At 40.3% G+C, this 26,523-nt stretch overlaps 5 protein-coding genes, 1 long non-coding RNA gene and 1 other non-coding gene across 10 annotated transcripts; 3 read left to right on the plus strand and 4 right to left on the minus strand.

Moving 5' to 3' along the window:
- Positions 1 to 3,696: 3,696 nt before the first annotated feature.
- Positions 3,697 to 4,305, plus strand: LOC105952718 (uncharacterized). The gene has a single exon (XM_012976300.2). The coding sequence runs from the start codon at positions 3,751 to 3,753 to the stop codon at positions 4,303 to 4,305; it is 555 nt and encodes a 184-aa protein (XP_012831754.2). The 5' UTR covers positions 3,697 to 3,750.
- A 6,902-nt stretch (positions 4,306 to 11,207) lies between these two features.
- On the minus strand, positions 11,208 to 12,489 carry LOC105952986 (uncharacterized). The gene is made up of 3 exons (XM_088824264.1): positions 12,138 to 12,489; positions 11,666 to 12,018; positions 11,208 to 11,568 (listed from the first exon to the last, which is right to left on the minus strand). The coding sequence occupies exons 1-3, from the start codon at positions 12,393 to 12,395 to the stop codon at positions 11,400 to 11,402; spliced, it is 780 nt and encodes a 259-aa protein (XP_088680390.1). The 5' UTR covers positions 12,396 to 12,489; the 3' UTR covers positions 11,208 to 11,399.
- Positions 12,490 to 18,460: 5,971 nt separating this feature from the next.
- LOC148767246 (uncharacterized) lies at positions 18,461 to 19,708 on the minus strand. The gene is made up of 3 exons (XM_088824265.1): positions 19,356 to 19,708; positions 18,895 to 19,262; positions 18,461 to 18,765 (listed from the first exon to the last, which is right to left on the minus strand). Exons 1-3 carry the CDS (start codon positions 19,587 to 19,589, stop codon positions 18,606 to 18,608), a joined length of 762 nt encoding a protein of 253 aa, XP_088680391.1. The 5' UTR covers positions 19,590 to 19,708; the 3' UTR covers positions 18,461 to 18,605.
- A 693-nt stretch (positions 19,709 to 20,401) lies between these two features.
- On the minus strand, positions 20,402 to 21,627 carry LOC105952798 (uncharacterized protein At2g39795, mitochondrial-like). Its single transcript, XM_012976376.2, has 3 exons — positions 21,272 to 21,627; positions 20,875 to 21,194; positions 20,402 to 20,750 (listed from the first exon to the last, which is right to left on the minus strand). Exons 1-3 carry the CDS (start codon positions 21,512 to 21,514, stop codon positions 20,591 to 20,593), a joined length of 723 nt encoding a protein of 240 aa, XP_012831830.1. The 5' UTR covers positions 21,515 to 21,627; the 3' UTR covers positions 20,402 to 20,590.
- Positions 21,628 to 22,294: 667 nt separating this feature from the next.
- LOC105952797 (uncharacterized protein At2g39795, mitochondrial-like) lies at positions 22,295 to 23,373 on the minus strand. The gene is made up of 2 exons (XM_012976375.2): positions 22,724 to 23,373; positions 22,295 to 22,600 (listed from the first exon to the last, which is right to left on the minus strand). Exons 1-2 carry the CDS (start codon positions 23,293 to 23,295, stop codon positions 22,429 to 22,431), a joined length of 744 nt encoding a protein of 247 aa, XP_012831829.2. The 5' UTR covers positions 23,296 to 23,373; the 3' UTR covers positions 22,295 to 22,428.
- Positions 23,374 to 23,498: 125 nt separating this feature from the next.
- TRNAS-GCU (transfer RNA serine (anticodon GCU)) lies at positions 23,499 to 23,580 on the plus strand. Its single transcript has one exon. It is a non-coding gene; the product is annotated as a tRNA-Ser (tRNA).
- Positions 23,581 to 24,180: 600 nt separating this feature from the next.
- On the plus strand, positions 24,181 to 26,382 carry LOC105973596 (uncharacterized). 4 transcript variants are annotated; one of them, XR_016033985.1, is made up of 6 exons: positions 24,181 to 24,264; positions 24,625 to 24,896; positions 25,003 to 25,312; positions 25,562 to 25,641; positions 25,878 to 25,997; positions 26,114 to 26,382. It is a non-coding gene; the product is annotated as an uncharacterized LOC105973596 (long non-coding RNA). The 4 variants fall into 4 exon arrangements; XR_016033986.1 differs by having other exon boundaries at positions 24,625 to 24,694; positions 25,224 to 25,312; XR_016033984.1 differs by lacking the exon at positions 24,181 to 24,264 and adding an exon at positions 24,284 to 24,527.
- Positions 26,383 to 26,523: the final 141 nt, after the last annotated feature.

Genomic DNA, 26,523 nt, shown 5'->3' on the forward strand with positions numbered 1-26,523 from the left:
TTCAACGAGGCCTTGATAAACCGGCCTCCACCACTCTAAGTTGGGATCCTCGTTTACATCCCCCTCAAAACCCGGAATCACGTCGTCGGGGAGGTCCTCTGCCAGTTCATTTTCCACCAACGGGAACTCGATGCCGGCACCGCCTAACCTCTTCCGAACAGCCGCAACCGCCGACGAAAAGAAGAAACGAGCTAAGCCTGAAGCTTCTCGAGTAAACGTGGTGGAACGCCACAATCGGTGAAAGAAGCGGCGAACAAACTCCTCGATGAAGCGAAGGCCCTCAGGCGACCCCGGGAACAACCTTTGCCCCTCTTTCACCCCTTCGGTGAAATTGGTGGAGGCTTGTACTCCAGCCGCGAACAGCTCGTTGGAAAGCCCCTTAGCTTTCTCCTCCAAACTGGCATTATGGGATACAAGGGAGTCTTTTTCAGCCTCGAGGATTTTTTCTCTCTCTTTCAGCCTCTTCACTTCGGCAAACAGCCCCTCCTTCGAGGACTCCGACACTCCCAAACTCTCCTTCAAGCCCCGGACTTCCTTCCGGAGCTGCATCACCTCTTTCCTCTGATTATCATACGCCTCGCGTGAAACATCATCCCACCCCAGGGGACCCGAAAAGGCGATGGCGAATTGCTGCACTCACAAAGAGGTTAAATGGAGTTAATCTTAAATACAAGATGCTATGGCAAAAACCAATTCACAAGAACCGCGTGAAACAAACCTGTGTAATGTTATGAAGAAGCAACTCAAGTCGGTCGCCCTTACTCATTTGCCCGAAGTGGGCGACATCGGTGGGGAATGCCAAGGACCGGCACGCAGCAATAGCGTTTTCAGCATTCCGGCAGAGGTACAGTCCAAAGTCGGCCGGTAAAGATGACCCAGCCGCCCCAAGGGCCAGCTCAGACCTCCGTTTCTTCGGAGCAGGTTCTTTCTCTACCACCTCTTCGGTCGAAGAAGGAGGCGGTGACGGGGCGAGAACTATCGCGGAGGATTGTTTAGGAGGTTCAGAGTCCTCAGTTCGCGAAGCAGGTCCACCACGGGCGCGAGGAGGAGCGGCGTTTTTCTTCGATGGCCTGGGCCTTAGAGCCCCTTCCTCCGAGGGTCTTTTCTCGGATTCAGCGATTAGAGGGCGCTGAAATTCAGACGCCTCGAACCCAGGTTCCGGATCGGAGGGACGGGTAGCCGGCTTGTCACCTCGGAACATCCTCTTCATCCTTAGATCTACGCACCAAAACAAACGGGCAAGGGAGATACGTGGGTGAGATACAAGACATACAAGTACATAACTAGCGAAACAACAAAAAACAAACCAACCGAAGTAAGACAACGAGTCGAGGTAAAAATTAGTGTTATAACCAAACCCACCTAAATCTTCCCGAGTTAGAGAATACGTGCCGTTGTCGTGAAAACGAAAGTGGCGAAGCATTGGCGGAAAGCTGGTGAGGCTATCCGGGACGCCGTGGCTCGGTTGAAAGTGGGATATCATTTTTAACAAACAATCGTCAACCGCCAAAGGTTTCCCCCTTTTCTTTTCAGGCAGGGTGGCGAGCCAAGGACACAAGTAGGGCGTGTCGACAGGATTTCTGGCAAAGAAATAATGACCTTGCCACCCATCGGTTTTATTAGGTGGCATCAGAATCTTAAAACCCGGTCGAGCCGAGATAGAGACATGGAAAGGACTCGAATTCTTTAATACCATCACACTCCGGAAGCGAGCTGGTGTAGGAATCACCCCCGACCAGGCGCACAGCATGCGGAATCCGGTCATAATTATTATGGCATGGGGGTGGAATTGGTTAAGGGACACGTTACATAATTGGGCAATCTCGGAAAACCAGGGCGAGATAGGAAAAGATAGACCGAAGTAGAATTGCTCCGAAAACCAAGTACTAAAACCTAAAGGAGGGTTTAGAGGGCGATCATCTCGCGAAGGAAGAATCAATTCGACATCGGTAGGGAGGCCTATGTCGCGAACTAAGTTATTTAGATCTGTCTCGCTTAAAGTACTAGGTCCCCATTGGTCATCCAAATCTCGTCCTTCAGATAGGGAAGGAGAACCACTCCTCGCAGAAGACGAAACCTCTTTTCTGCCCCTCTTCTTGGGCCGTTCTAAGAGTTTGCCCGAGGGGGAGAAGTAGGGTCCCTCCTCCGACGAGGAAGAAATAGAAAAAGCGGGGTTTTCACCCTCCTCCCCGGAGGGCATTTTTTGGCCGAAAGGATCGGGAGAACGGGCAGACATTATCAATTCGAAGAGTAAAGGCGGGGGAAATAAGAGACGGGGGAAAGAAGTAGTACCTTTGTCGGGGAAGAAAATGGGCACGAAGGATAAGATCTCTGTCTCGGAAAAGCAGGTTCGCCGGAGAAGAAATAATAAGAGAAGAAAAAGCACAAGGGTAAAAAAAGGAAAAAACTTAAAAAATGGCAAGGACCAGGTATTTATAGAAGAAGGAAAAGGAGAAAGCTCGATCGTGACCGTCTATTCGGATGGACAAGATTCAAAGTAGGTCTCCCCGAATCCGATGCAAGAGGCGTCGATTGGACTCCCCTAGTAATGACCTAGGAAAGAGAAAAAACCAATCATAACCGCCCATCCGAACGGACAGGATTTAATGCAAATTACCTCGAACCTAGCACGAAAAGCGCTGATGGAAATCTTCTCATAATGACCTAGGGAACTCGAACCGACCACGCGGGGTGTCAGAGCAATTAATGAAAGGGAAAGGAAGAGAGGCTGCGTATGCCGACATGAATCAAGTACGAAGTGCGAACTGATGCCTCATACTCCATACTTATAAAACGAGGTAAAGAAAAGCCGACTTGTTTTATAAATAAGGAGTAGGGGGGAGTAGTTGATACGGGCTTGTTTGACAATTAATAAATAAACATAAGCCCATTAGGGTAAGCCCAATATGATAGGCCCATAATGAAGAACCCATGATGCCGTAGCTCGGTCCTATGAGCGAGGTCGTCATATGGCGCGAACCTCGGAACTACGTGGGAGTACCTTAACTCGCTAGCCCAATACCAAAACGCGGTAAGGCGAGCCCAGGGCAATATAGGCCCAAGATACATGACTTGGGGGAAAAGGGGAAACCCTAAAAAAGGAAAGCCTTGGAAGCCAAGCTTTCCTCATCTATAAATAAGAGAATCAACATACACACACAGGGGATTTTTTTTACACTAATCACTATTACATTACATATACATTTTCTCTTCTATTCCGATCACTGACTTGATCGTCGGAGCTTTCCCGCCGGGAACCCCTCCCGGCGTTGCAGGTTTATTCACCCGGAGTACGGAAGGAGCTGGCTTGAGGAAGACGAAGACCTACGGACCAAAATCAGAGGTTATCCTGTCACATTAAGTCCAAAATTAGTTCTTTCTTTCTTTATTTCTTCAGAAAACAATTTATTTATTTAATTTGATGACTTTGATGTATACATAAAAACATATATATAAATACTCATTCACCGCCAAAATTTGACGAACATTAGAATATTTATACACGACAGGAAATTTCATCCCAACGTCCATCTCTCACCCCAATAAAGTCAACTCCTGAAACCATCCATGAATCCAAGTCTTGGTCTTTAAAAAATAGAAAAAGAAAATACAACTCCTCCCCCAAGTATTGATTACATATAAATTATACAATAACAAAAAACCCTAAAATCATTACAGGCTTTTTAAGAAAAAGCCTTGGGTTTAATTTGTTTCCTTACACACCTCCGAATTCGAACATTTGAATTCGATATGGCTCATTTTATTTTCATCCACCCCGGTCACCCGCTAACGCCAATCAACGGCGACGACGAGTACTTATGTGACGGTTGCAAAACCACCGGAGGCCCCGGGAAGAGATTCCGGTGCACCCACCGCGGCTGCGACTTCGACCTCCACGACTACTGCGCCACGTGCCCGCGCCACCTCACATCCTACATGCACAAAACCCACGCGCTCGAACTCATGATGCGGAAGGGGCACTCCCACCGCGTGCACAACCGCTTGTGCGACATCTGCAAAGATCCCGTCGAGGGCTTGTTCTACAGGTGCGAGGAGTGCGGTTTCGACGTGCACCCACTCTGCACACAGCTCCCGGAGAAATTACAGCACGCTCTGCACAAGACCCACCGGTTGACCCTCCGATCGTCTCGTGCCGCCGGATCCTGCGCCGTCTGCCGAACCCCCTGCGGAAGCGCCACGTGGCGGTACAGGTGTGATGATTGTAATTTCGACATTCATTTGGAGTGTATTTTAAAGCCTGTTGTTTCTTGGAAGCAAAATGGAGGACCTCAGATGAACCTGTAGAAAAGATGAAACACATAATGAAAAAGATGAATTGTGTCTTGTATTTCATCAATGAGAGCTTGTACATTTATATACACACAAGAGAGAAATAATAAAGGAAGAAACTAATTACACCTAATCAAATCCCTAATCAAATCACTAATTAAGACTTGATTGAATCTAATCAAATCACTAATCAAATCACTAATTAAGACTTGATTGAATCTAATCAAATCACCTAATTAAGGCTAAACTAAATCAAAATGAATTTATATTAAATTATTCTAACACCCCCCGTCAAGTTGGAAGTGGTATTGATATATCAAAAACACCCAACTTGCGAACTAATCGCCGATAAGCTTCACCGCCAAGTGGTTTCGTAAAAATATCTGCCAGTTGATCACTTGAACGTAGGTATGAGGGAACAATGAGACCTGCCTGAATTTTTTCTCGAACCGAATGACAATCAATCTCAATGTGCTTGGTGCGTTCATGAAAGACAGGATTTTCTGCAATGTGTATAGCAGCTTGGCTATCACAATGAATTGGAATTGGTTGAGAGTGGTTGAAACCGAGATCCGTTAGAACATATTTTAACCACTGTAACTCACACGTAAGTGCAGCGAGAGAACGATATTCGGCTTCGGCAGAAGAACGAGAAACGGTTGGTTGTTTCTTAGTTTTCCAAGAAATAGGACTAGAACCCAACATGGTGAAATAACCGGTGGTAGACCGACGAGTGGTAGGACAACCAGCCCAATCAGAGTCAGCATATCCTACTAGAGTGAGAGAACTAGATGCAGAAAGGAATAAACCTTTACCAACAGTACCTTTAAGATAACGAAGGATTCGATTGGCAGCATCAAGATGAGTAGAATGCGGATTTTGCATGAATTGACTAAGAGTATTTACCGCATATTGAATGTCCGGTCGTGTTACAGTGAGATACAACAGGCGCCCTATGAGACGTCGATAGATTGATGGATCGGGAAGAGGAGTCCCATCATGTGGACGTAAACGAAGATGTGGTTCCATTGGAAAATCAGACGGACGAGAACCAGTCATCCCGGAATCAGATAAGATATCTAGAGTATACTTGCGTTGACATAAAAAAATGCCTTGTTTAGAACGAGATACTTCAATACCCAAAAAATATCGAAGATTACCAAGATCTTTTATGGAAAAAGAATTGGCAAAAAATTTTTTGATATCGGAAATAGCATCATCATTATTTCCTGTAATGATAATATCATCAACGTAGACGAGTATAAAAATGGATGTCTTATTACGAATATATGTAAAAAGACTGTAGTCTGAAATTGATTGATGAAAACCTCGACTAATAAGAGTGGTTGAGAATTTGGAGAACCATTGACGAGATGCTTGTTTAAGACCATATATTGATTTATTTAATTTACATACACGAGTCTCCCCTTTGTGAGAGAAGCCAGGGGGAAGTTTCATATAGACCTCTTCATTAAGATCTCCTTGAAGAAATGCATTGTTAACATCAAGTTGGTGGATGGACCAACTTTTAATGGCAGCAATTGAGAGTAGGAGACGTACAGTAACTAGTTTTGCCACAGGTGCGAAGGTATCATGATAATCAATTCCTTCAATTTGAGTATAACCTTTGGCAACTAGACGAGCTTTATATCGATCAATTGAACCATCTGACCGATATTTAATTTTGAAGACCCATTTACAACCAATGGGTGATTTGCCGGGTGGAATTTGACATAAGGACCAAGTGTTATTTGATTCTAGAGCTCGAATTTCCTTGGCCATTGCATCACGCCATTCAATTGATTTTATGGCTTGAGAATATGATCGCGGCTCTTGATTCTTAATGATATTTGTGAGAAAGGCTCGATGGGAATGACTTAAATTACGGAAAGAAATGTAATTTGCTAGTGGAAAATCAGTGGATAGTGAAATATGATTACAAATATAATCATTGAGACGCTTTGGTTGGTGACGGATGCGTTGAGGGTAATTACGAACAATGGTTGTAGAAGGTGAATCAGAAGATGGTGTGCCATCGAAAATAGATGGAGAATTAGTTGAACCATCAACTTGAGAAGGTGAGGAAGGAGGTTCGGAAATAGAGGGAGAATTGATTGAATCATCAAGTTGAGAGGGTAAGGAATGAGATGGTGGCGAGTCATCCAAACTCGTAGTTTCATTATGAGGAATAGAATCACCCGAAGGGGGGTCGATGAGTGGTGTAGGGTAGTCAAAAGTCCCATTATCATTGATCGGAGTAATTGAAATTGGATCTTGTAAAGATGAATTTGCAAGATCATGATATGGAAAAATTGACTCATGAAAAATGACATCGCGTGAAACGTAAATTTGACGAGTTTTGAGGTCGTATATACGATATCCCTTTTGTCCATAAGGATAACCAACAAAGATGCCAGGTTTTGCTCGTTCATCAAATTTATGTTGAATATTTATATTTTTAGCAAAACATAAACACCCAAAAACTCGAAGAGAGGAATAAGATGGAAGATGTCCAACTAAGACTTGATGAGGAGATTTATATTGAAGGACTGGAGTTGGAAGTTTGTTAATGAGAAATGCAGCGGTTAGAATACATTCACCCCAAAAAGAAAGAGGCAAGTTTGCTTGAAATCGTAAAGCTCGAGCGACATCAAGGAGATGCCGATGTTTACGTTCTACAATGCCATTTTGTTGTGGGGTCGCAACGCAACTACGTTGATGAATGATTCCATTATCATGAAACCATTTTTGAATTTGTTTGGAAAGAAATTCAGAACCATTATCTGAACGTATGGTTTGAAGTTGAGGAAGAAAAATATCCCCATTTCCGGAATTGAAACGAGAGACTTTCGTGTTAAATTGACGATGAATTAGATTAAAAAAATGAGTTATCATGTTGAAAGTTTCGGATTTGTGTTTCATTAGATAAATCCAAGTGCATCTTGAATAATCATCAACAATAGTTAAGAAGAATCGTGATCCATTTTGTGAGGGTATAGAGAAAGGACCCCAAATATCAACATGAATCAATTCAAAACAATGAGAAGAACAAGATGTACGTTGAGGAAATGAAAGACGTGCCTGTTTAGCACGTGGACAAACATCGCAAACAAAATCCTTATTTGGAATAATATTTTGAGAATTCTTAACAATAAAATCAAAACGAGGCCTAGATGGATGACCAAGGCGAGAATGCCATAGATCAAATTTATTACATTGCGTAATAGAAAGAGCAGAATTAGAAACCAAATTGCAATCTAGATAGAAAAGGCCATTGTGAGGATTACCCCGACCAATCGTCTTCTTCGTTGATTGGTCCTGAAATACACATCCAGACGAAGAAAAAATTATATCACAATTTGTGGATTTCGTCTGGATGTAATCCTCACAATGGCCTTTTCTATCTAGATTGCAATTTGGTTTCTAATTCTGCTCTTTCTATTACGCAATGTAATAAATTTGATCTATGGCATTCTCGCCTTGGTCATCCATCTAGGCCTCGTTTTGATTTTATTGTTAAGAATTCTCAAAATATTATTCCAAATAAGGATTTTGTTTGCGATGTTTGTCCACGTGCTAAACAGGCACGTCTTTCATTTCCTCAACGTACATCTTGTTCTTCTCATTGTTTTGAATTGATTCATGTTGATATTTGGGGTCCTTTCTCTATACCCTCACAAAATGGATCACGATTCTTCTTAACTATTGTTGATGATTATTCAAGATGCACTTGGATTTATCTAATGAAACACAAATCCGAAACTTTCAACATGATAACTCATTTTTTTAATCTAATTCATCGTCAATTTAACACGAAAGTCTCTCGTTTCAATTCCGGAAATGGGGATATTTTTCTTCCTCAACTTCAAACCATACGTTCAGATAATGGTTCTGAATTTCTTTCCAAACAAATTCAAAAATGGTTTCATGATAATGGAATCATTCATCAACGTAGTTGCGTTGCGACCCCACAACAAAATGGCATTGTAGAACGTAAACATCGGCATCTCCTTGATGTCGCTCGAGCTTTACGATTTCAAGCAAACTTGCCTCTTTCTTTTTGGGGTGAATGTATTCTAACCGCTGCATTTCTCATTAACAAACTTCCAACTCCAGTCCTTCAATATAAATCTCCTCATCAAGTCTTAGTTGGACATCTTCCATCTTATTCCTCTCTTCGAGTTTTTGGGTGTTTATGTTTTGCTAAAAATATAAATATTCAACATAAATTTGATGAACGAGCAAAACCTGGCATCTTTGTTGGTTATCCTTATGGACAAAAGGGATATCGTATATACGACCTCAAAACTCGTCAAATTTACGTTTCACGCGATGTCATTTTTCATGAGTCAATTTTTCCATATCATGATCTTGCAAATTCATCTTTACAAGATCCAATTTCAATTACTCCGATCAATGATAATGGGACTTTTGACTACCCTACACCACTCATCGACCCCCCTTCGGGTGATTCTATTCCTCATAATGAAACTACGAGTTTGGATGACTCGCCACCATCTCATTCCTTACCCTCTCAACTTGATGATTCAATCAATTCTCCCTCTATTTCCGAACCTCCTTCCTCACCTTCTCAAGTTGATGGTTCAACTAATTCTCCATCTATTTTCGATGGCACACCATCTTCTGATTCACCTTCTACAACCATTGTTCGTAATTACCCTCAACGCATCCGTCACCAACCAAAGCGTCTCAATGATTATATTTGTAATCATATTTCACTATCCACTGATTTTCCACTAGCAAATTACATTTCTTTCCGTAATTTAAGTCATTCCCATCGAGCCTTTCTCACAAATATCATTAAGAATCAAGAGCCGCGATCATATTCTCAAGCCATAAAATCAATTGAATGGCGTGATGCAATGGCCAAGGAAATTCGAGCTCTAGAATCAAATAACACTTGGTCCTTATGTCAAATTCCACCCGGCAAATCACCCATTGGTTGTAAATGGGTCTTCAAAATTAAATATCGGTCAGATGGTTCAATTGATCGATATAAAGCTCGTCTAGTTGCCAAAGGTTATACTCAAATTGAAGGAATTGATTATCATGATACCTTCGCACCTGTGGCAAAACTAGTTACTGTACGTCTCCTACTCTCAATTGCTGCCATTAAAAGTTGGTCCATCCACCAACTTGATGTTAACAATGCATTTCTTCAAGGAGATCTTAATGAAGAGGTCTATATGAAACTTCCCCCTGGCTTCTCTCACAAAGGGGAAACTCGTGTATGTAAATTAAATAAATCAATATATGGTCTTAAACAAGCATCTCGTCAATGGTTCTCCAAATTCTCAACCACCCTTATTAGTCGAGGTTTTCATCAATCAATTTCAGACTACAGTCTTTTTACATATATTCGTAATAAGACATCCATTTTTATACTCGTCTACGTTGATGATATTATCATTACAGGAAATAATGATGATGATATTTCCGATATCAAAAAATTTCTTGCCAATTCTTTTTCCATAAAAGATCTTGGTAATCTTCGATATTTTTTGGGTATTGAAGTATCTCGTTCTAAACAAGGCATTTTTTTATGTCAACGCAAGTATACTCTAGACATCTTATCTGATTCCGGGATGACTGGTTCTCGTCCGTCTGATTTTCCAATGGAACCACATCTTCGTTTACGTCCACATGATGGGACTCCTCTTCCCGATCCATCAATCTATCGACGTCTCATAGGGCGCCTGTTGTATCTCACTGTAACACGACCGGACATTCAATATGCGGTAAATACTCTTAGTCAATTCATGCAAAATCCGCATTCTACTCATCTTGATGCTGCCAATCGAATCCTTCGTTATCTTAAAGGTACTGTTGGTAAAGGTTTATTCCTTTCTGCATCTAGTTCTCTCACTCTAGTAGGATATGCTGACTCTGATTGGGCTGGTTGTCCTACCACTCGTCGGTCTACCACTGGTTATTTCACCATGTTGGGTTCTAGTCCTATTTCTTGGAAAACTAAGAAACAACCAACCGTTTCTCGTTCTTCTGCCGAAGCCGAATATCGTTCTCTCGCTGCACTTACGTGTGAGTTACAGTGGTTAAAATATGTTCTAACGGATCTCGGTTTCAACCACTCTCAACCAATTCCAATTCATTGTGATAGCCAAGCTGCTATACACATTGCAGAAAATCCTGTCTTTCATGAACGCACCAAGCACATTGAGATTGATTGTCATTCGGTTCGAGAAAAAATTCAGGCAGGTCTCATTGTTCCCTCATACCTACGTTCAAGTGATCAACTGGCAGATATTTTTACGAAACCACTTGGCGGTGAAGCTTATCGGCGATTAGTTCGCAAGTTGGGTGTTTTTGATATATCAATACCACTTCCAACTTGACGGGGGGTGTTAGAATAATTTAATATAAATTCATTTTGATTTAGTTTAGCCTTAATTAGGTGATTTGATTAGATTCAATCAAGTCTTAATTAGTGATTTGATTAGTGATTTGATTAGATTCAATCAAGTCTTAATTAGTGATTTGATTAGGGATTTGATTAGGTGTAATTAGTTTCTTCCTTTATTATTTCTCTCTTGTGTGTATATAAATGTACAAGCTCTCATTGATGAAATACAAGAGACACAATTCATCTTTTTCATTATGTGTTTCATCTTTTCTACATGGTATTTCTAACAGTTTGTGTGTTTGATTTTGATTTTGTTTCAAATTAATTGGCAAAAATTCCAGGTTTAATTATTCAAGAGTGTGTTCCTTGATGTTTCTTTTGGTCTAAAATCAGGTTTCTAAAAACCAGTTTCAGTAACATGAATTAATTATTTCGAACTTTCCGAGTCTCGTAAAACCGGAAAGCTAGCTTAAGAATGACTTGAGTAAATATATAGACAAGTTCATCAAAACATTACTAATTAAGAAGAAAGATATTCACCTCTTGACAAAACTTGCTGTTTTAGTTTCTTTCATTCCATATAATCGAACAAGAATCCGGTAATCAAAGAGCCCCGTCGTTAATCCCTCCGATTTCGAGAAATTCCATCCGAAAAAATAAAAATAAAAAAATCACAACATAGAAATGAATATAACATGAACAAGATTAATCCACTACTAACTAATCTTCAATCCTTGACGAATTTCTTCAGTTTTTCCAACGCAACGACGGGGCGCCGCCTGTAGTTCCTTCTGGACCTCCTCATGTACTTGTACAAAAAGTCAACGTATTTTTTGTCAACCCCTCTTATTTCAAGAAACCCCCTCAAATCAGTTTCCAAATCACTCCCACTCTTCCTGTAGATTAAAAAAAATGCATTCATCAATATATTACTAATTTCGCCAAATTTAAATGATTTAATTACTAACAAGCAAAAAAAAATTCGAAACATACACGAAATACGGTCCGCATGGATAATCGGAATCGGTGTCCCAAACCAGCATGTGATTAATCCTAATATCATCAGAAGAAGCAGAAATCTGAAACTCCAACTTTTTTCGATCTTCTTTCGAGATGTTCACATCTAGCTTAACAAATGGCGAATTATCAGCCGTTGATGATTCTTCATCCGCCTCTTCATCGGAGGAAGAATATTCCTCCCATGATCGGCCGTCGTAACTGTCGTCTTCGATTCGTACCAAGACGTCGATTCTCTCCCCATCGATCTCCCTCGTTAGATTGATCTCAGAAGAATTAGGATCTTCGTCTTCGATCGTGAACGGAAAATCAGCTGGCACTGGATACATCTGTTTAATTAATAATTAAATAAATCAAAATCAAAATCAAAATAACCCTAAAGAGAAAAGTGAAAACCTGGAGAAAAGGGGGAAGAGGAAGAAGAAGATGAATTTAGAAAATTACGTACAGTTTTCTCCAGTTTGATTTGGGAATTCAGAGTTGTGACGAGTTTGTAATCGAGTAGCTTCCTGGTATCCGTACAGAAGTGGTGGTGGGAAGTGAAGAAAGGGATTCTCGGGTTAAATGCGCCGCCGTGACGACGGCGAGTAGCGGTGAGTAATTTGCTATTGATCATGGATCTCGATGAGATAATTCTCGGAGAAGAAATTGGACGAACTGCACGAGAAAACACCGTAGAGAAAACTTTGCGAATCATGGAAGACATTTCAATTGCGTCGTAGTTGATCACAATCGTATTTTTAAGGGTTTAAATAATTTGCAATCCCAATCGAGAAGCCTGTTTCTTGGAAAACAAGCGCGGGCAGACTCATTAATCAATGTGTGTATATATATACATTTGTGGGTGGGAAAATTGTAATTGTGGTCCTTTATGTTGGCCTATTTAACAATTTAGTCCTCTAAATTATCATTTTCAATTTCACTTTTAATAACTTTACAAATTTGGTATTTTTGGTCCAAATCCCTTGAAATTTTGGATTAATAATGCAGCTTGATGATGCTAAAATATAGCTCACCTAGGGTGGTGTAGAAAATGAGCAGGGAGAGCAAAGCAGATCAGTAGCTTGACAACTTGATGATCCTGAGGTACCTGCGATCATAGAACACACATGAACTAAGCCGGGGGTTGATCCGGCGGAAACCCCTCCGACGCTCAAGTCAGACGTGCTGATCATAGAAATAGTCCAGAGAATACATATTATCGTATTGCTCAGTTAATAGGACGTACCTTAATAAAATGAGGAAAACCTCTATTTATATGTCGTTTATTGGGTTGGGTTTGCTTTGTTGGGCCCAAGCCTTACTTGAAGGTGTTTGGGCATCGGTGATATTAGTCTTCGATATTGGACTCGTAGCCCAGTAGGTAAAGAAATTGTAGGCCCATTGGGTTGGCCCAATTAGGCATATCATTAAGCCCCCCACTCTCGAGTCGATGTGGGGGCCATGTTGTGATGGGTCTCAAATCGTGTCGAGAGTAAAAATTGGAGAAGTCGATCATTGGCGTATGGCCTAATGGTATGCGAAAACGCGTTGGAGCGTGTGTCGGAGGGGTGTGAATGCGCGTTGGCGCATAGCGCGACAAAGTTGCCGCAATATAAATTAATCGAGTCGTCGGTTTTGTCCCGCGACGATGTAGTAGCGATTTATCTCCTCGTGGGAGCTATCTTGTCGCGGGGTAATAGTGTTGATCGAGTTATCTCCTCGTGGGAGTTGTCTCGCGATAATGTAGTAGCACGGATCAAGTAATCTCCTCGTGGGAGTTGTCTCTGGGGTAATCGAGTTGATCGAGTTACGTCTTCGTGGAAGTTGTCTCACGATAATGTAGTAGCACGGAGCTAGTATTCTCCTCGTGGGAGTTGTTATTTTTCGACATTTTCAATGTTTTGACGCGTTGCTTGTATGTGTTTACATATAGCTTTCTGCGTGATGTACTTGAGGAGGGGATCAGGCTCTCAAGATTTTTTTTTTTATATGGGGGTCGTGCCCCTTGTTAGACCTCGTGGGTCTTAAGTATGTTTGGACCGTGGCCACGTTTTAATGAATGACCCATCGAAAACAAGTAGATAAATTTGAGTAATCAAGCTGGCCAGGCTATATAGATTCTCATAATATCTCTAAGTGCTTCTAGGATTGTAATCGTGCTAACTTGAGCTTGCGATTATATGGTGAATTTCGGGCGAGTTGTCTCCTCATGGGAGTTGTCTTGAGCGAAGTTGTAGGAGCATTGGATGATGCGCGATTTAGGCGCGTGTGGATTGAGGTTGCTCTGAGCGAGTTGTCTCCTCGTGGGAGTTGTTTCGCAGCGAGTCTTATTATCGAGCGAGGTGGTTGCACGTGGGAGTTGCCTTGCAACGGATTTGTAATATCGAGCGAGTTAGCTCCTCGTGGGAGTTGTCCCGCTGCGGGTTGGGATACCGAGCGAGTTGTCTCCTCGTGGGAGTTATCTCGCTGTAGGTTGTAGTACCGAGCGAGTTGGCTCCTCGTGGGAGTAATCTCGCTGCGGATCATAGGATGGAGCGAGTGGTCTCCTCGTAGGAGTTATCTCGCTGTGGGTTCGTAGGACCGAGCGAGTTGGCTCCTCGTGGGAGTTTCCTCGCTGCGGATCGTATGATGGAGCGAGTGGTCTCCTCATAGGAGTTATCTCGCTGTGGGTTTGTAGGACCGAGCTTGTTGGCTCCTCGTGGGAGTTTCCTCGCTGCGGGTCGTAGGATGGAGCGAGTGGTCTCCTCGTAGGAGTTATCTCGCTGTGGGTTCGTAGGACCGAGCGAGTTGGCTCCTCGTGGGAGTTTCCCCGCTGCGGGTCGTAGGATGGAGCGAGTGGTCTCCTCGTAGGAGTTATCTCGCTGTGAGTTCGTAGGACCGAGCGAGTTGGCTCCTCGTGGGAGTTGCCTCGCAACGGGCTGTAGGATTGAGCGAGTGGACTCCTCGTGGGAGTTGTCTCGCTGTAGTTTTGAGACTAGAGGGGGTTAGCTCCTCGTGGGAGTTGTCCCACAACGGGCTATAGGACGGAGCGAATGGTCTCCTCGTGGGAGTTATCTCGCTATGGTTTCGTAGACCCGAGGGAGTTGGCTCCTCGTGGGAGTTGTCTCGCTGCGGGTTGTAGGACGTAGCGAGTTATCTCCTCGTGGGAGTTGTCTCGCTACGGGTTGTAGTTCCGAGCGAGTTGGCTCCTCGTGGGAGTTGTCTCGCAACGAGTGTGTAGGGCCGAGCGAGTTTGCTCCTCGTGGGAGTTATCTCGCTATGGCGTTGAGACCCGAGGGAGTTGGCTCCTCGTGGGAGTTGCCTCGCAACGGGTTATAGGACAGAGCGAGTAGTCTCCTCGTGGGAGTTAACTCGCTATGGTTTCGTAGGGAGTTGGCTCCTCGTGGGAGTTTCCTTGTAAGAGGTTGTAGGACCGAGCGAGCTGTCTCCTCGTGGGAGTTGTCTCGCTGCGGGTTGTATTACTGCGCGAGTTGGCTCCTCGTGGGAGTTGTCTCGCAAGCCCCCCACTCTCGAGAGGATGTGGGAGCCACGTTGAAAAGGGTACCGGATCTTGTCGAGAGTAGATCGGTGTTGTAGTCTTGCGTTAATCGTTGGCATGGTGTGGAGAAATAATTTTTTTTTTTTTTTTATTTGATAGCGAACGCAATTTGGTAGGTGCGTTAAAGAGCTCGCGCAATTTGGTGGAGCGCGTTGAAATTCTCGTGCGATTTGGAGAAGCGAGTCAAAATCTACGCGCAATTTGGTGGAGGACGGTGAAAGTTGAGCGCGATTTGATGGGAGCACGCCGTCCAAGGGCTCCTTGGAAAGCGCGCGCGCTCCAATTTTTTTTTTTTTTTTTTTTTTTTTTTTTTTTTTTTACTGCAGATGCGCGCGTGCTGTGCACGCGCGCGCGTCAGGCGCGTGTCGGCCACGCGCGCGTGCGGTGCACGCGCGCCTCTTCTCTTTTTTTTTTTTTTTTTTTTTTTTGCTGAAGTGCGCGTGCTGTGCACGCGCGCGTGTCACGCGTGTCTGCCACGCGCGCGTGCGGTGCACGCGCGCCTCCTTCTTTTTTTTTTTTTTTTTTTCTCTCGGTGCGCGCGTGCACAGCTGGCTTGGAGGGGCGCGCGCGCGGCGGCTTGGCCGGCTCGGGGGGCGCGCGGCTTGGCTAAAATATATATATATATATATATATTTTTTTTATTTTTTTATTTTATCTCATTTTTTCTTCTTCTTTCTTCTTCTCTTTTTTCTTCTTCTTTTTCTTGTGTCTTTTTTCTTCTTTTTTCTTCTTCTCTTTTTTCATTCTCTTCTTTTTTCTTCTATTTTTTTTTTATTTGGTTGATATTCACCTCCTTGGGGATGTTTTATTTTTTGAATAGGATATTACCCTCGTTCCTTGAGATGGAATGTGCACCCCCTTGGGGATGTTCTATTTTTTGAGTAGGAAGATTATCCTCGTTCCTTGAGATCGGATGTGCGCCCTCTTGGGGATGTTCTATTTTTTGAGTAGGGAGATTATCCTCGTTCCTTGAGATCGGATGTGCACCCCCTTGGGGATGTTCTATTTTTTGAGTAGGGAGATTATCCTCGTTCCTTGAGATCGGATGTGCACCCCCTTGGGGATGTTCTATTTTTTGAGTAGGGAGATTATCCTCGTTCCTTGAGATGGGATGTGCACCCCCTTGGGGATGTTCTATTTTTTGAGTAGGGAGATTATCCTCGTTCCTTGAGATCGGATGTGCACCCCCTTGGGGATGTTCTATTTTTTGAGTAGGGAGATTATCCTCGTTCTTTGAGATCGGATGTGCACCCCCTTCGGGATGTTCTATTTTTTGAGTAGGGAGATTATCCTCGTTCCTTGAGATGGGATGTGAACCCACTTAGGGTTGAAAGGTAAGGGTGATGCCCAACCTTAGGATGGGGATAACTGCCCACTGTAGGATGAGGCGTTCGAGACCTATGGTCTGAGGAGGATGCGCATGGTTGTGCCATTGGTTCGCGCGTGCGCGTCATACCATTTTTTCTGTTTTTGAAGTAGGGACGTGAAACACTTGATGGGATGTGAAACCCCTTGGGGTTGAAAGGTAAGTGGATGTACCACCCTTGAGATGTGATGCCCAACTTTAGGATGGGATAGCCCCCCATTTAGGATGAGGCGATCACGAACCACTGGGGTGAGATGCCCCACCTTGGCGATATATGGTGCCACTGATTCAGAGGCAGCACGAGTTGAATCTTCCGTGATCATACGCTGAAGGTCTTCTTTGGTTATCTGAACCGTTCGAGAAGTAAGTAGAAATTGATCATGTTGAGGACCCAGTGGGGCCTCACGAGGAGGAGCGTTGGCTCCTGCTATGACGAATGAAATGTTTTGGGGGCGATGTGACCCCCAGGGAGTCGATAACCCTTGGCGAACGAAATATTTTGGGAGCAGATGTAAGCCCCCAGGGAGTCGATAACCCTTGGCGAACGAAATATTTTGGGAGCAGATGTAAGCCCCCAGGGAGTCGATAACCCTTGGCGAACGAAATATTTTGGGAGCAGATGTAAGCCCCCAGGGAGTCGATAACCCTTGGCGAACGAAATATTTTGGGGGCGATGTAAGCCCCCAGGGAGTCGATAACCCTTGGCGAGCGAAATATTTTGGGGGCGATGTAAGCCCCAGGGAGTCGATAACCCTTGGCGAGCGAAATATTTTGGGGGCATATGTAAGCCCCCAGGGAGTCGATAACCCTTGGCGAGCGAAATATTTTGGGGGCATATGTAAGCCCCCAGGGAGTCGATGGCGGTGGTGCCATAGGTGGCTCCACATGTGGAGCAGGTGCTGGTATCGCGTTGGGAGCATTTGCTCCCATCGTGGCGATATATTGGGTCACGGCCTCTATGGCAGCGCGAGTTGAAGCTTTTGCTATCATGCGTTGAAGCGCATCCTCGGTTATTTGAACCATTCGAGGAGCAGGGAGTGGTGGATCGGCGAGTGGTTGGTCCCGAGGGGGGATCACCTGAACCTCGCGAGGCGGATCCATGGGACGTGGAGGAGGTGACAAGCCAGAGCCTCCACGAGGTGGGAGGTCGTTAGCTGTGTCATTTTCTCTCCGAGCAGACGCCTCAGGAGGATCTTGTTGGCTACGTGATCTGGTTTGCATCGTTCCCACAGACGGCGCCAAAATGATGATGCTAAAATATAGCTCACCTAGGGTGGTGTAGAAAATGAGCAGGGAGAGCAAAGCAGATCAGTAGCTTGACAACTTGATGATCCTGAGGTACCTGCGATCATAGAACACACATGAACTAAGCCGGGGGTTGATCCGGCGGAAACCCCTCCGACGCTCAAGTCAGACGTGCTGATCATAGAAATAGTCCAGAGAATACATATTATCGTATTGCTCAGTTAATAGGACGTACCTTAATAAAATGAGGAAAACCTCTATTTATATGTCGTTTATTGGGTTGGGTTTGCTTTGTTGGGCCCAAGCCTTACTTGAAGGTGTTTGGGCATCGGTGATATTAGTCTTCGATATTGGACTCGTAGCCCAGTAGGTAAAGAAATTGTAGGCCCATTGGGTTGGCCCAATTAGGCATATCACAGCTAATATAAAAACTCATCAAAAATTATTTATATGGATGTTTAGTTTACTTGTTGCGTAATAAATTAAAGAAAAAAATCATGCAAAAATACTATATTTTGAAAGTTAATGCGTGTAAAATTGAAACATGACAAGTTAGAAGACTAAACCGTAAATATTTTGGGATTTTCGGATTTTCAGCATAATGACAACAGAATAAGTTATGGAGATCGACAAAAGGCCATAGTGATGAACAAAATTTCATAACATCAATTGAAGTTAACTAATGAACGAGACGAAACAACGGCAGCATAAAACGGACAAGTAATAATTGAAAGTAGTTCGAAACCTAATTTAGTTTCACTACAATTAATAAAGCAAATCGATCTTCACTCGTTGAAATAATTCTCGAGTTTTTCCAGCTCAACCAAGGGGCGCCGGCTGGAATTCCCGACTATGTACTTGAACAAAAATTCAGCATATTTTTTCTCAAGCCCTCTCGTTTCGACAAACTCATTCAAACCCAATTGCAAATCACTGCCATCTTTCCTGTACAAATCAAATATAAAAAATAAAAACAACAACACACAAAAATACTCGCACAATGCATAAGTATATTAATTACTTTTGCCAAACTAAATTGATTTGCTAGAGAGGAGAAGAAAGAAAAAACATTACACTTGGTAATATCCAACACGGGTATAGGAATTGGAATCGGAATCGGAATCGGAATCGGGTGCAGCCTCGTCCACCAAGAAGGAAGTAACCCTAATATCATCATAAGAAGCATCAACCTCAAAACGCAACTCTAATTTTCCGTTTACTGTGGAGATGTCCACAGTTAGACTGACACATGGCGCAATATCAGCCGTTGATTCTGTAAATAATCTGTCGTCATAAGTGTTGCTGGTATTTCGAAGACGTGGGTGAACTGATGCCCGGATATCGATTGTCTCCCCGTCAAGCTCCCTTGTTAGTTTCACCGAACAATATTCATAATCAAATTCTTTAATTGCGAAAGGAAAATCAGCTGGAACTGGAGGAATCTGGTTGATTTTGAAAAACAAAAAAACAAATCAGGATTGAAAAAAGAAATACGAAAACAATTAATCAATTTTAAATATTAAAAGAGAACTTACATCTTTCTGCAAGGCTAGGGTTTTCATTTGGGTTTTCAAAGCAGAGACTATTTTTTGATGAAGTGGGTTTTTCTTGGCGTCCGTACAGAAATGGTGGGCATTATTGTAAGAAGAGATATCCATCTTACTAACTGCCGCAGAGAGAATTTTTGGAGAGGGAATTGTACGAATGGCACGAGGAGCAACTGTAGAGAAAGCTCTTCGGAGAATCATACCAGACCTTGACATGGCCATTAGGACAACTTGTTTTAGGAGTCTATTGGGAGGTTTTAGGGTTTTAGGAGAGGTTTCATTAGGGTTTTAATTAGTTTTGCATTTACAAAATCAAGAATCTTGTTTCTTGGAAAACAAGCGTGCCGATACTCCATTTTAATTATTAGTCATTTTCATTTGTTTAAATTACAATATTTTTAATCTTTTTTATTTGCCATTGTTTTCTATATATTATTACGTAATTTACTAAAATCTTTATTAAAAATTAATTAACACAAACATTTTAAATTGGAAATGAGGATTCATACGCACATTTTTATAAGTCTTGATCGAATATTTAAGCGAGTTAGATGTTATACCTGATTATTTATACATTGGCGGATTTGAACCGTAGATTTGAGTTAAATGTTATACCTGATTATTGTTACATCTGATTATTTATATACATGTGTGTGTGCGTGATTGTGTGTATATATACGGTTTAAATTCATCAAATGTAGAAAACCAGGTGTTATCCCTCATTAGGGCTTTAAAAAACGAAGTGTTTATGAGGATTTTTAGAGCTAAAGAAAATGTTTGTCCTATGAGAGAATTTTTTTACATTTCTTTTTGAGAATTATGAGGGAAATCAAATTATTATAAATTATATTTGTGAATTTTTTTAAAGTGTGATAGAAGAAAGTGATATAAATTAAGTAAACAAATGTTAAAGTCAATTAAAATATAAATATAAAAAACCCATAAATAAATTTGTTTCTCTTCAGAATTTAAGTTTCTTCTTAATTTTTTGTTGAGAAAAAGTATATTAGATGGGATAGATAAGATATATTGAGTGAAGTAAATAAAATCATCTAACTAAATTAAATAAAACCAATGATGGATTCACATAATTAAATTGGAGAAAACAATTGAGAACCCTAATTAAAACTAGGGAAGAAAACCAAGACATGCAAATAAAGAAAAGATGCTGAAACAATATTCGAAATTTTCGAGCTAATTAATTAATATACATGTCATCTTCTTCATTCGTCGAAAAACTTCTCCATTTTATCCACCATAAGAACATCGCGCCGGTCATCGTTCTTGAACAAGTAATTGTATAGAAACTCAACATATTTTTTCTCAACCCCTTTCTTTTCAATAAACTCTCCCAAAGAAGATTGCAAATCACTGCCTTCCTCCCTATACAAAAAAAAAATATTATAACAAAAATTAAACATAATAATAATAATAATAATAATAATAATAATAATAATAATAATAATAATAATTACTAGAGAGAAAAAAAAATTAAATAAAAAATTACAGTGTATACGGTCCAAAACGGGTCGGAAATTCAGAATCATCCGGATCAGGCTCCGTCACCGTCACGTCAGTAACCCTAATACCATCAAAAGTAGCAGAAGCATTAAATTTCAGCCCGTTTCCGTTTTTTTTCAAGATGTTCACTCGTAGAAGAACAGTTGGCACAGTATCGCCGTTTGTGCGAGTGTATTTAACCGAACCGGGAAGGTCGACCTCAACATCGATTATCTCTCCGTCGTCGAGCTCCCTTTTCAGCTTGATCGAATTATAATAGCTGACGTCTTCGATTGCGAAAGGGAAACCAGCTGGAACCGGTGGCATCTGTTTTATTCAATTAAATTAAATTAAATAAATAAATCAACGAAAACGATTTAATCTAATCAGAGAACTTGACTCACAGCTTCCATCACGGCTAATCGATCGTTGGGTGAGATTCTGGATTTCAAAGCTTTGATGAGTTTCTGATCAAGTAGATTAATCTTCTTGGCGTCCGTACAGAAATGGCGGGCACTGTAAGAAGAGATATCCATCTTACTAACTGCCGCAGAGAGAATTTCTGGAGAGGGAACTGTACGAAGGGCACGAGGAGCAACTGTAGAGAAAGCTCTGCGGAGAACCATACAAGACCTTGACATAGCCATTAGGGCAAGTTGTTTTAGGAGTTTTTTGGGAGGTTTTAGGGTTTTAGGAGAGGTTTAATTAGGGTTTTAATTAGTTTTGCATTTACAAAATCAATAAACCTATTTCTTGGAAAACAAGCATACCGACTCTATGATGCGTCATCCATTTTACCAATTAGTGATTTTTATTTGTTTAAATAACAACATATTTAATTTAATTTAATTTTTATTTTCATTTGTTTCAAGTTAGAGTTATTAATTATTATTGTTCCTATTATTATGAACGATATCGAGTTTTTAAAGCCGAAAATTAAGTGTTCAAATTGGCATACGTAAACAATTAAAATGTTTAATTATTTTCTAAACACAAACATTTTAATTAAATTGGAAAGTAGTATTCATACTTCATAGACAACATTTTTTCGGAGTTTTTTTATTATGGTTTTAATAAGAATGAAATTTTACGCTTCGTTGACACTCGAAACTACTAAGGTGGTGTTTGCAAAAGCTTTTGTAAACAGATTATAAGCTTTTCTTTAATTATAATTTATAGGTGTTTGCAAAATTAATTTTTATTTTTCTTCTCTAAGCCATAATTTGTAAAGCAGCCATGAATCTGTTGTTTTTTGTACTTAAGTTGATTTTGCAGCACATTTGAAAACACCATCAACTCCCATAAATAAATTCTTAAAACCAACTTAACTCATAATCCATATTTTTTACTTTTAATTAAGCTTTTGCAAACACCACCTAAATTGATCTTAAAAAAAAAGGGCACACACATGTTCAATTGCAAATTACTAAATTAGAAACATTAATCTCAAAAACATAATCCAAGCAAAAAAAAAAAAAGAAAACCAAAAACGCCTAGGGTTTATAATATTTCAATCATAAACAATAAAAAAAACTCAAAACTAAAAAGTGTGCCAAATTAATTAATTGCAATGTTGGATAAAATCCATCATTTTCTGCAGCACAAGCAGATGGCGGCGTCTGGATTTGGCGGCCATGTACTTGACAAGGAATGGAACATAACTTTTCTTAAGCCCTCTTATTTCAACATACTCTTTCATACCATTTGCCATTTCATCTTCTTCATCCACACTCCTGCATGCACAAATAATCCATTACTCAAACAACAACAACAATAATTAAATAATCCCATGTGATTAAATTTGCAGAATAAAAATAAATATATATATATATATATATAAGGAAAAAAGGAAATACAAGGAGTAGGATCCAAAAAGTTCTTCGGGAGCAGATTCTTCCCCCACGAAAATTTCATGAGGCCAAACATTGTCCGTATCAGCAGAAACATGAACGCTAATCATTCGTCCGCTCGGTTTCGATATTCTCGCTTCCACGTCAACAGACGACACCGGAGAAGCATTGGATCTTGAGTGTTCCCATCTTATTACGTCGCCGTCGAAGTCTTCTTCGTGGTCGTAGAAATGATTGGCGACGAACTCGATTTTCTCTCCGTTGAAATCCCTTTTCAGGGTGATCCTCTCGTTACCGCAGAAATAACCGTGTTCCATTGTGAAGGGGAAATCGGGCGGTGGGACCGGGAGCACGTGCATATGTTGATGTTTCTCCTCCGATTCGATTTCAGATTTCAAGGCTGTGAGGATTTTTTCGTTGAGCAGCTTCTTTTTGGAGTCCGTACAGAAATTGCTGGTGCCGCTGAAGATTGCGTTGTTGATGGATGCAGCGGGCATGGTTTTTGACGATGCAATTGGACGAAGTGCACGGGAAATAACCGCAGAAGAAGCTCTGCTAATCATACTAGACATAGCCATTGCTTCGTTTATGGGTGTGATAATAATGGGTTGTTTATATTTTTCAAGTACAAGAGTCTAGGGTTTTTAGGGTTTTGCATTCACAAGTCACAACCAAGAAGGAGCTTCTTTCTTGGTAAACAAGTATATAAAAGATTCGACGTTCGCGTAGCTAAAGATTCTATCATCACTTTAGATATTGTTTCAGAAATGAAAATGTACTCGTCGCTTTGGCCGAGTGGTTAAGGCGTGTGCCTGCTAAGTACATGGGGTTTCCCCGCGAGAGTTCGAATCTCTCAGGCGACGATTGAATTATATTTTTTTTTATTTTATCTTGTACAAAACAAAATAATTGTAATATATTTTTTATCAAAGTTTAATTTAAAAATTATTTTGATGATTTAAACAAAAACTATTGACAATATATATGTCCTATCATACATACCAACATTTTGGTATTTTTATTTTTATTTTTTATGAATAAAACGAAAATCCAACAATTCTTTATTTTATACAATTGATCAGCAATCCTCAGATCACTCCATCCCAAAGCTCATCAAGAGTTGTGTATTCGCTTAGTGTCTCATGGACAAACTCAGAACCCCTAATAAGTTTTGTCAGCAATTCACAAACAAACATTTGTTGTCTCAATAAATTAAATTAGGACAAATGAATAAATTTCTCAATGTAAATTAATTCAGCACTACAACAAAAAGTACATGTTGGGACACTTTTTTTGGGATATTATTTATTAAATGTCCCATAAAATAGATGTTAGGACATACCCTATGATGTATCCCGAAAATCAAAGTTAAAGGGACACTTCAAAATAAAATACTTTTTTTTTTTAGAAAAAAAATAAAAATAAAAATATTAAAAACTTATATTCACACAGTTTGAGTTCTTACCCTAAACCCGTTTGGGTCTTCTCTAACTTCACAAATTATCAGCCAAACTCAATTTCTCTTCGACGGCATTCCGTGATCTGAGGTAAAAATCTCTCTCTCTCTCTCTCTCTCTCTCTCTCTCTCTCTCTCTCTCTCTCTCTCTCTCTCTTCCATTTCAATTTTTACTATTAATTCAGTTATTTGGATCCCTAATTCTAAATCAGAAACGAAGCGTATGCGATTTAATCAATTTAGGCATATCAATTTTTTTCAATTTTAATTATTCCTAATCATTACGAAAATTTTGTTGTAGTGTGTGTGCCGCTTGAAATTATGTCTGCTTTCAATTTCTTGTAGTTTCCAATGGTAATCTTTCAATTTTGCGTAGTCGAGGGTTTAGTTGGTAGCTTTGTTTCAACTCTTATCTTATGTATGTGGGCTCTCTGCGTTTCTTTTATAACAGATGAAAATTGAAGTCCTATGACTGTTCATAAAGGGGAAGGCTCGAGGGAGCGTTATCTACTTATAGAGTGGTAACTTAATTTTCAAATGATGAAATATATATTCCATTACAGTTTAAGCTAATCAATGATGAATACAAATTGTTATAGGCAGAGATTTTTATGGCTTTCATCATTCAAACAGGGCCATGATGGGAAATAGGGGCAGATTTATCTCTCTTTTCATTTTGTTTGTCAAGCGTAAGTACAATTCCAGCCACCACCAGTAAAATAAGCAAACAAAACAAATTGAAAAGTCATTTTCAAGAGGTCCATTATTGGTATTTGTTTTCCTTTAATCCCTTTGCCTATGATAATACTATTATTATGTGAGATTTGAGAATATTCATAGCAAACTAAAATTATTAGCAAATCACATAATCTTATAGAGAAATTGAAGGACTTTCTACGTTCTACCTAATATTAACTTTGTTCCTTCTTAATACCTAATGGATCTACTTGCATCTAGCACGAAGTAATAAACTTTCATTTAGTATTCAAGTATATTGTTATATATATAGTTCTTCATATTTAGTTGTTACATCATAACATCTATTTCCAGCTTTCCAACGAATTTACTTGAAGGAGTCGAATGAAGGGACGAAACAGAGGGTGTTGATTTAGCACACTGTGGGAAGAAAACAAACTTTGGTAATTGCTCATTTTTCTCCAAAAATTCTTCTAGAGTAATATTTTGCCTCTTCTAGTTTATATTTTATTCTATGTGTAAATATGTTTATGTGTGTTATTTTTATAGTCTGGAAGTGCTGAAATTAGTCATTTCTAGTAAAAAAATAAATTGAAAGAATTCTCAAGTTTGTGGATGTTTCTGAAATCAATTGTTTCTCATAACTTTCAGAATGATTTTGTGGTTTCACTAACCAACTTCAATATTTGAAGGTTTCTCACAATGTAAATCTAGTAGATGTCGAGCTGTCGAAGCTACACGCGAGTTCCAACTTTCTGGCATAGGATAGCAGGTGGTAATTTTTTCTCCCGTCAATAATATTCCAGCAAATAGAGTTCAAAATATTATGTTCTTTTGCAGGAAACCGTAGATGCCGCTTTAAATTGGGCACTCGATTTGCATTACTGTGTTATTTTTATTATCTTTCAGCGGGAGCACTTAATATCTTCAGATCTCATCTATACACTTTACAAGGAATGTTAACTGCTTTTCTTTCTTTTACATACTTAATTTTCTAATCATTCGAAGTGTGATTTTTTTCCGTTTGGTCTTGGCTTCATATTACGAAAATGGTTAAGAAAGATGAAATTGAATGCATCATCTTACAACAAGGATATAGGATTCTTGGAATGATGGCAAAATATGAAAGTAAGTACAAGTGGTATTAAATGTATACCTTAAGGAAACTTTATGTCTTTTAACAGGTTTAGTGTATTTATTGTACTTTCTAATTGTCCTCACTCCTCTGTGTGATATTGTAACAGACTGATTTTAAAGATTAGAATATGGAGAAAAAGCTAGACTCACGAGGGAAGAGCAAACCTTGAAAGGAAGAAAACAACTTGGCAGTGTGCGAGTAGTTATCGAGACGACTCTTGTATTAGTTGTGAGCGAGTTATCCACATGACTCTTGTCTGTTGTAGGTTGCAACTGAATATTAGTTGTATTTTTGTTGCCATCTCATCAGACTAAATGTAATTGACTGGGAATTTTAATGATTTTATTTGAGAACATGAATTATGTTCTACTATCACTATATATGTAATATTGGTGGATTTGTGCTTTGATTATAAGGTTGTTGGATCAGAAATTGTCATTTTATTTTTGTTTATAAATGTCCTAATATAATATCTTATAGGACACTTTGATTTTATCATTAGTTTTAGATTGACAT

The sequence above is a fragment of the Erythranthe guttata genome, chromosome 10 (genome assembly GCF_056151865.1).
Source record: "Erythranthe guttata isolate IM_541 chromosome 10, IM_541, whole genome shotgun sequence".
Taxonomy (NCBI): Eukaryota; Viridiplantae; Streptophyta; class Magnoliopsida; order Lamiales; family Phrymaceae; genus Erythranthe; species Erythranthe guttata.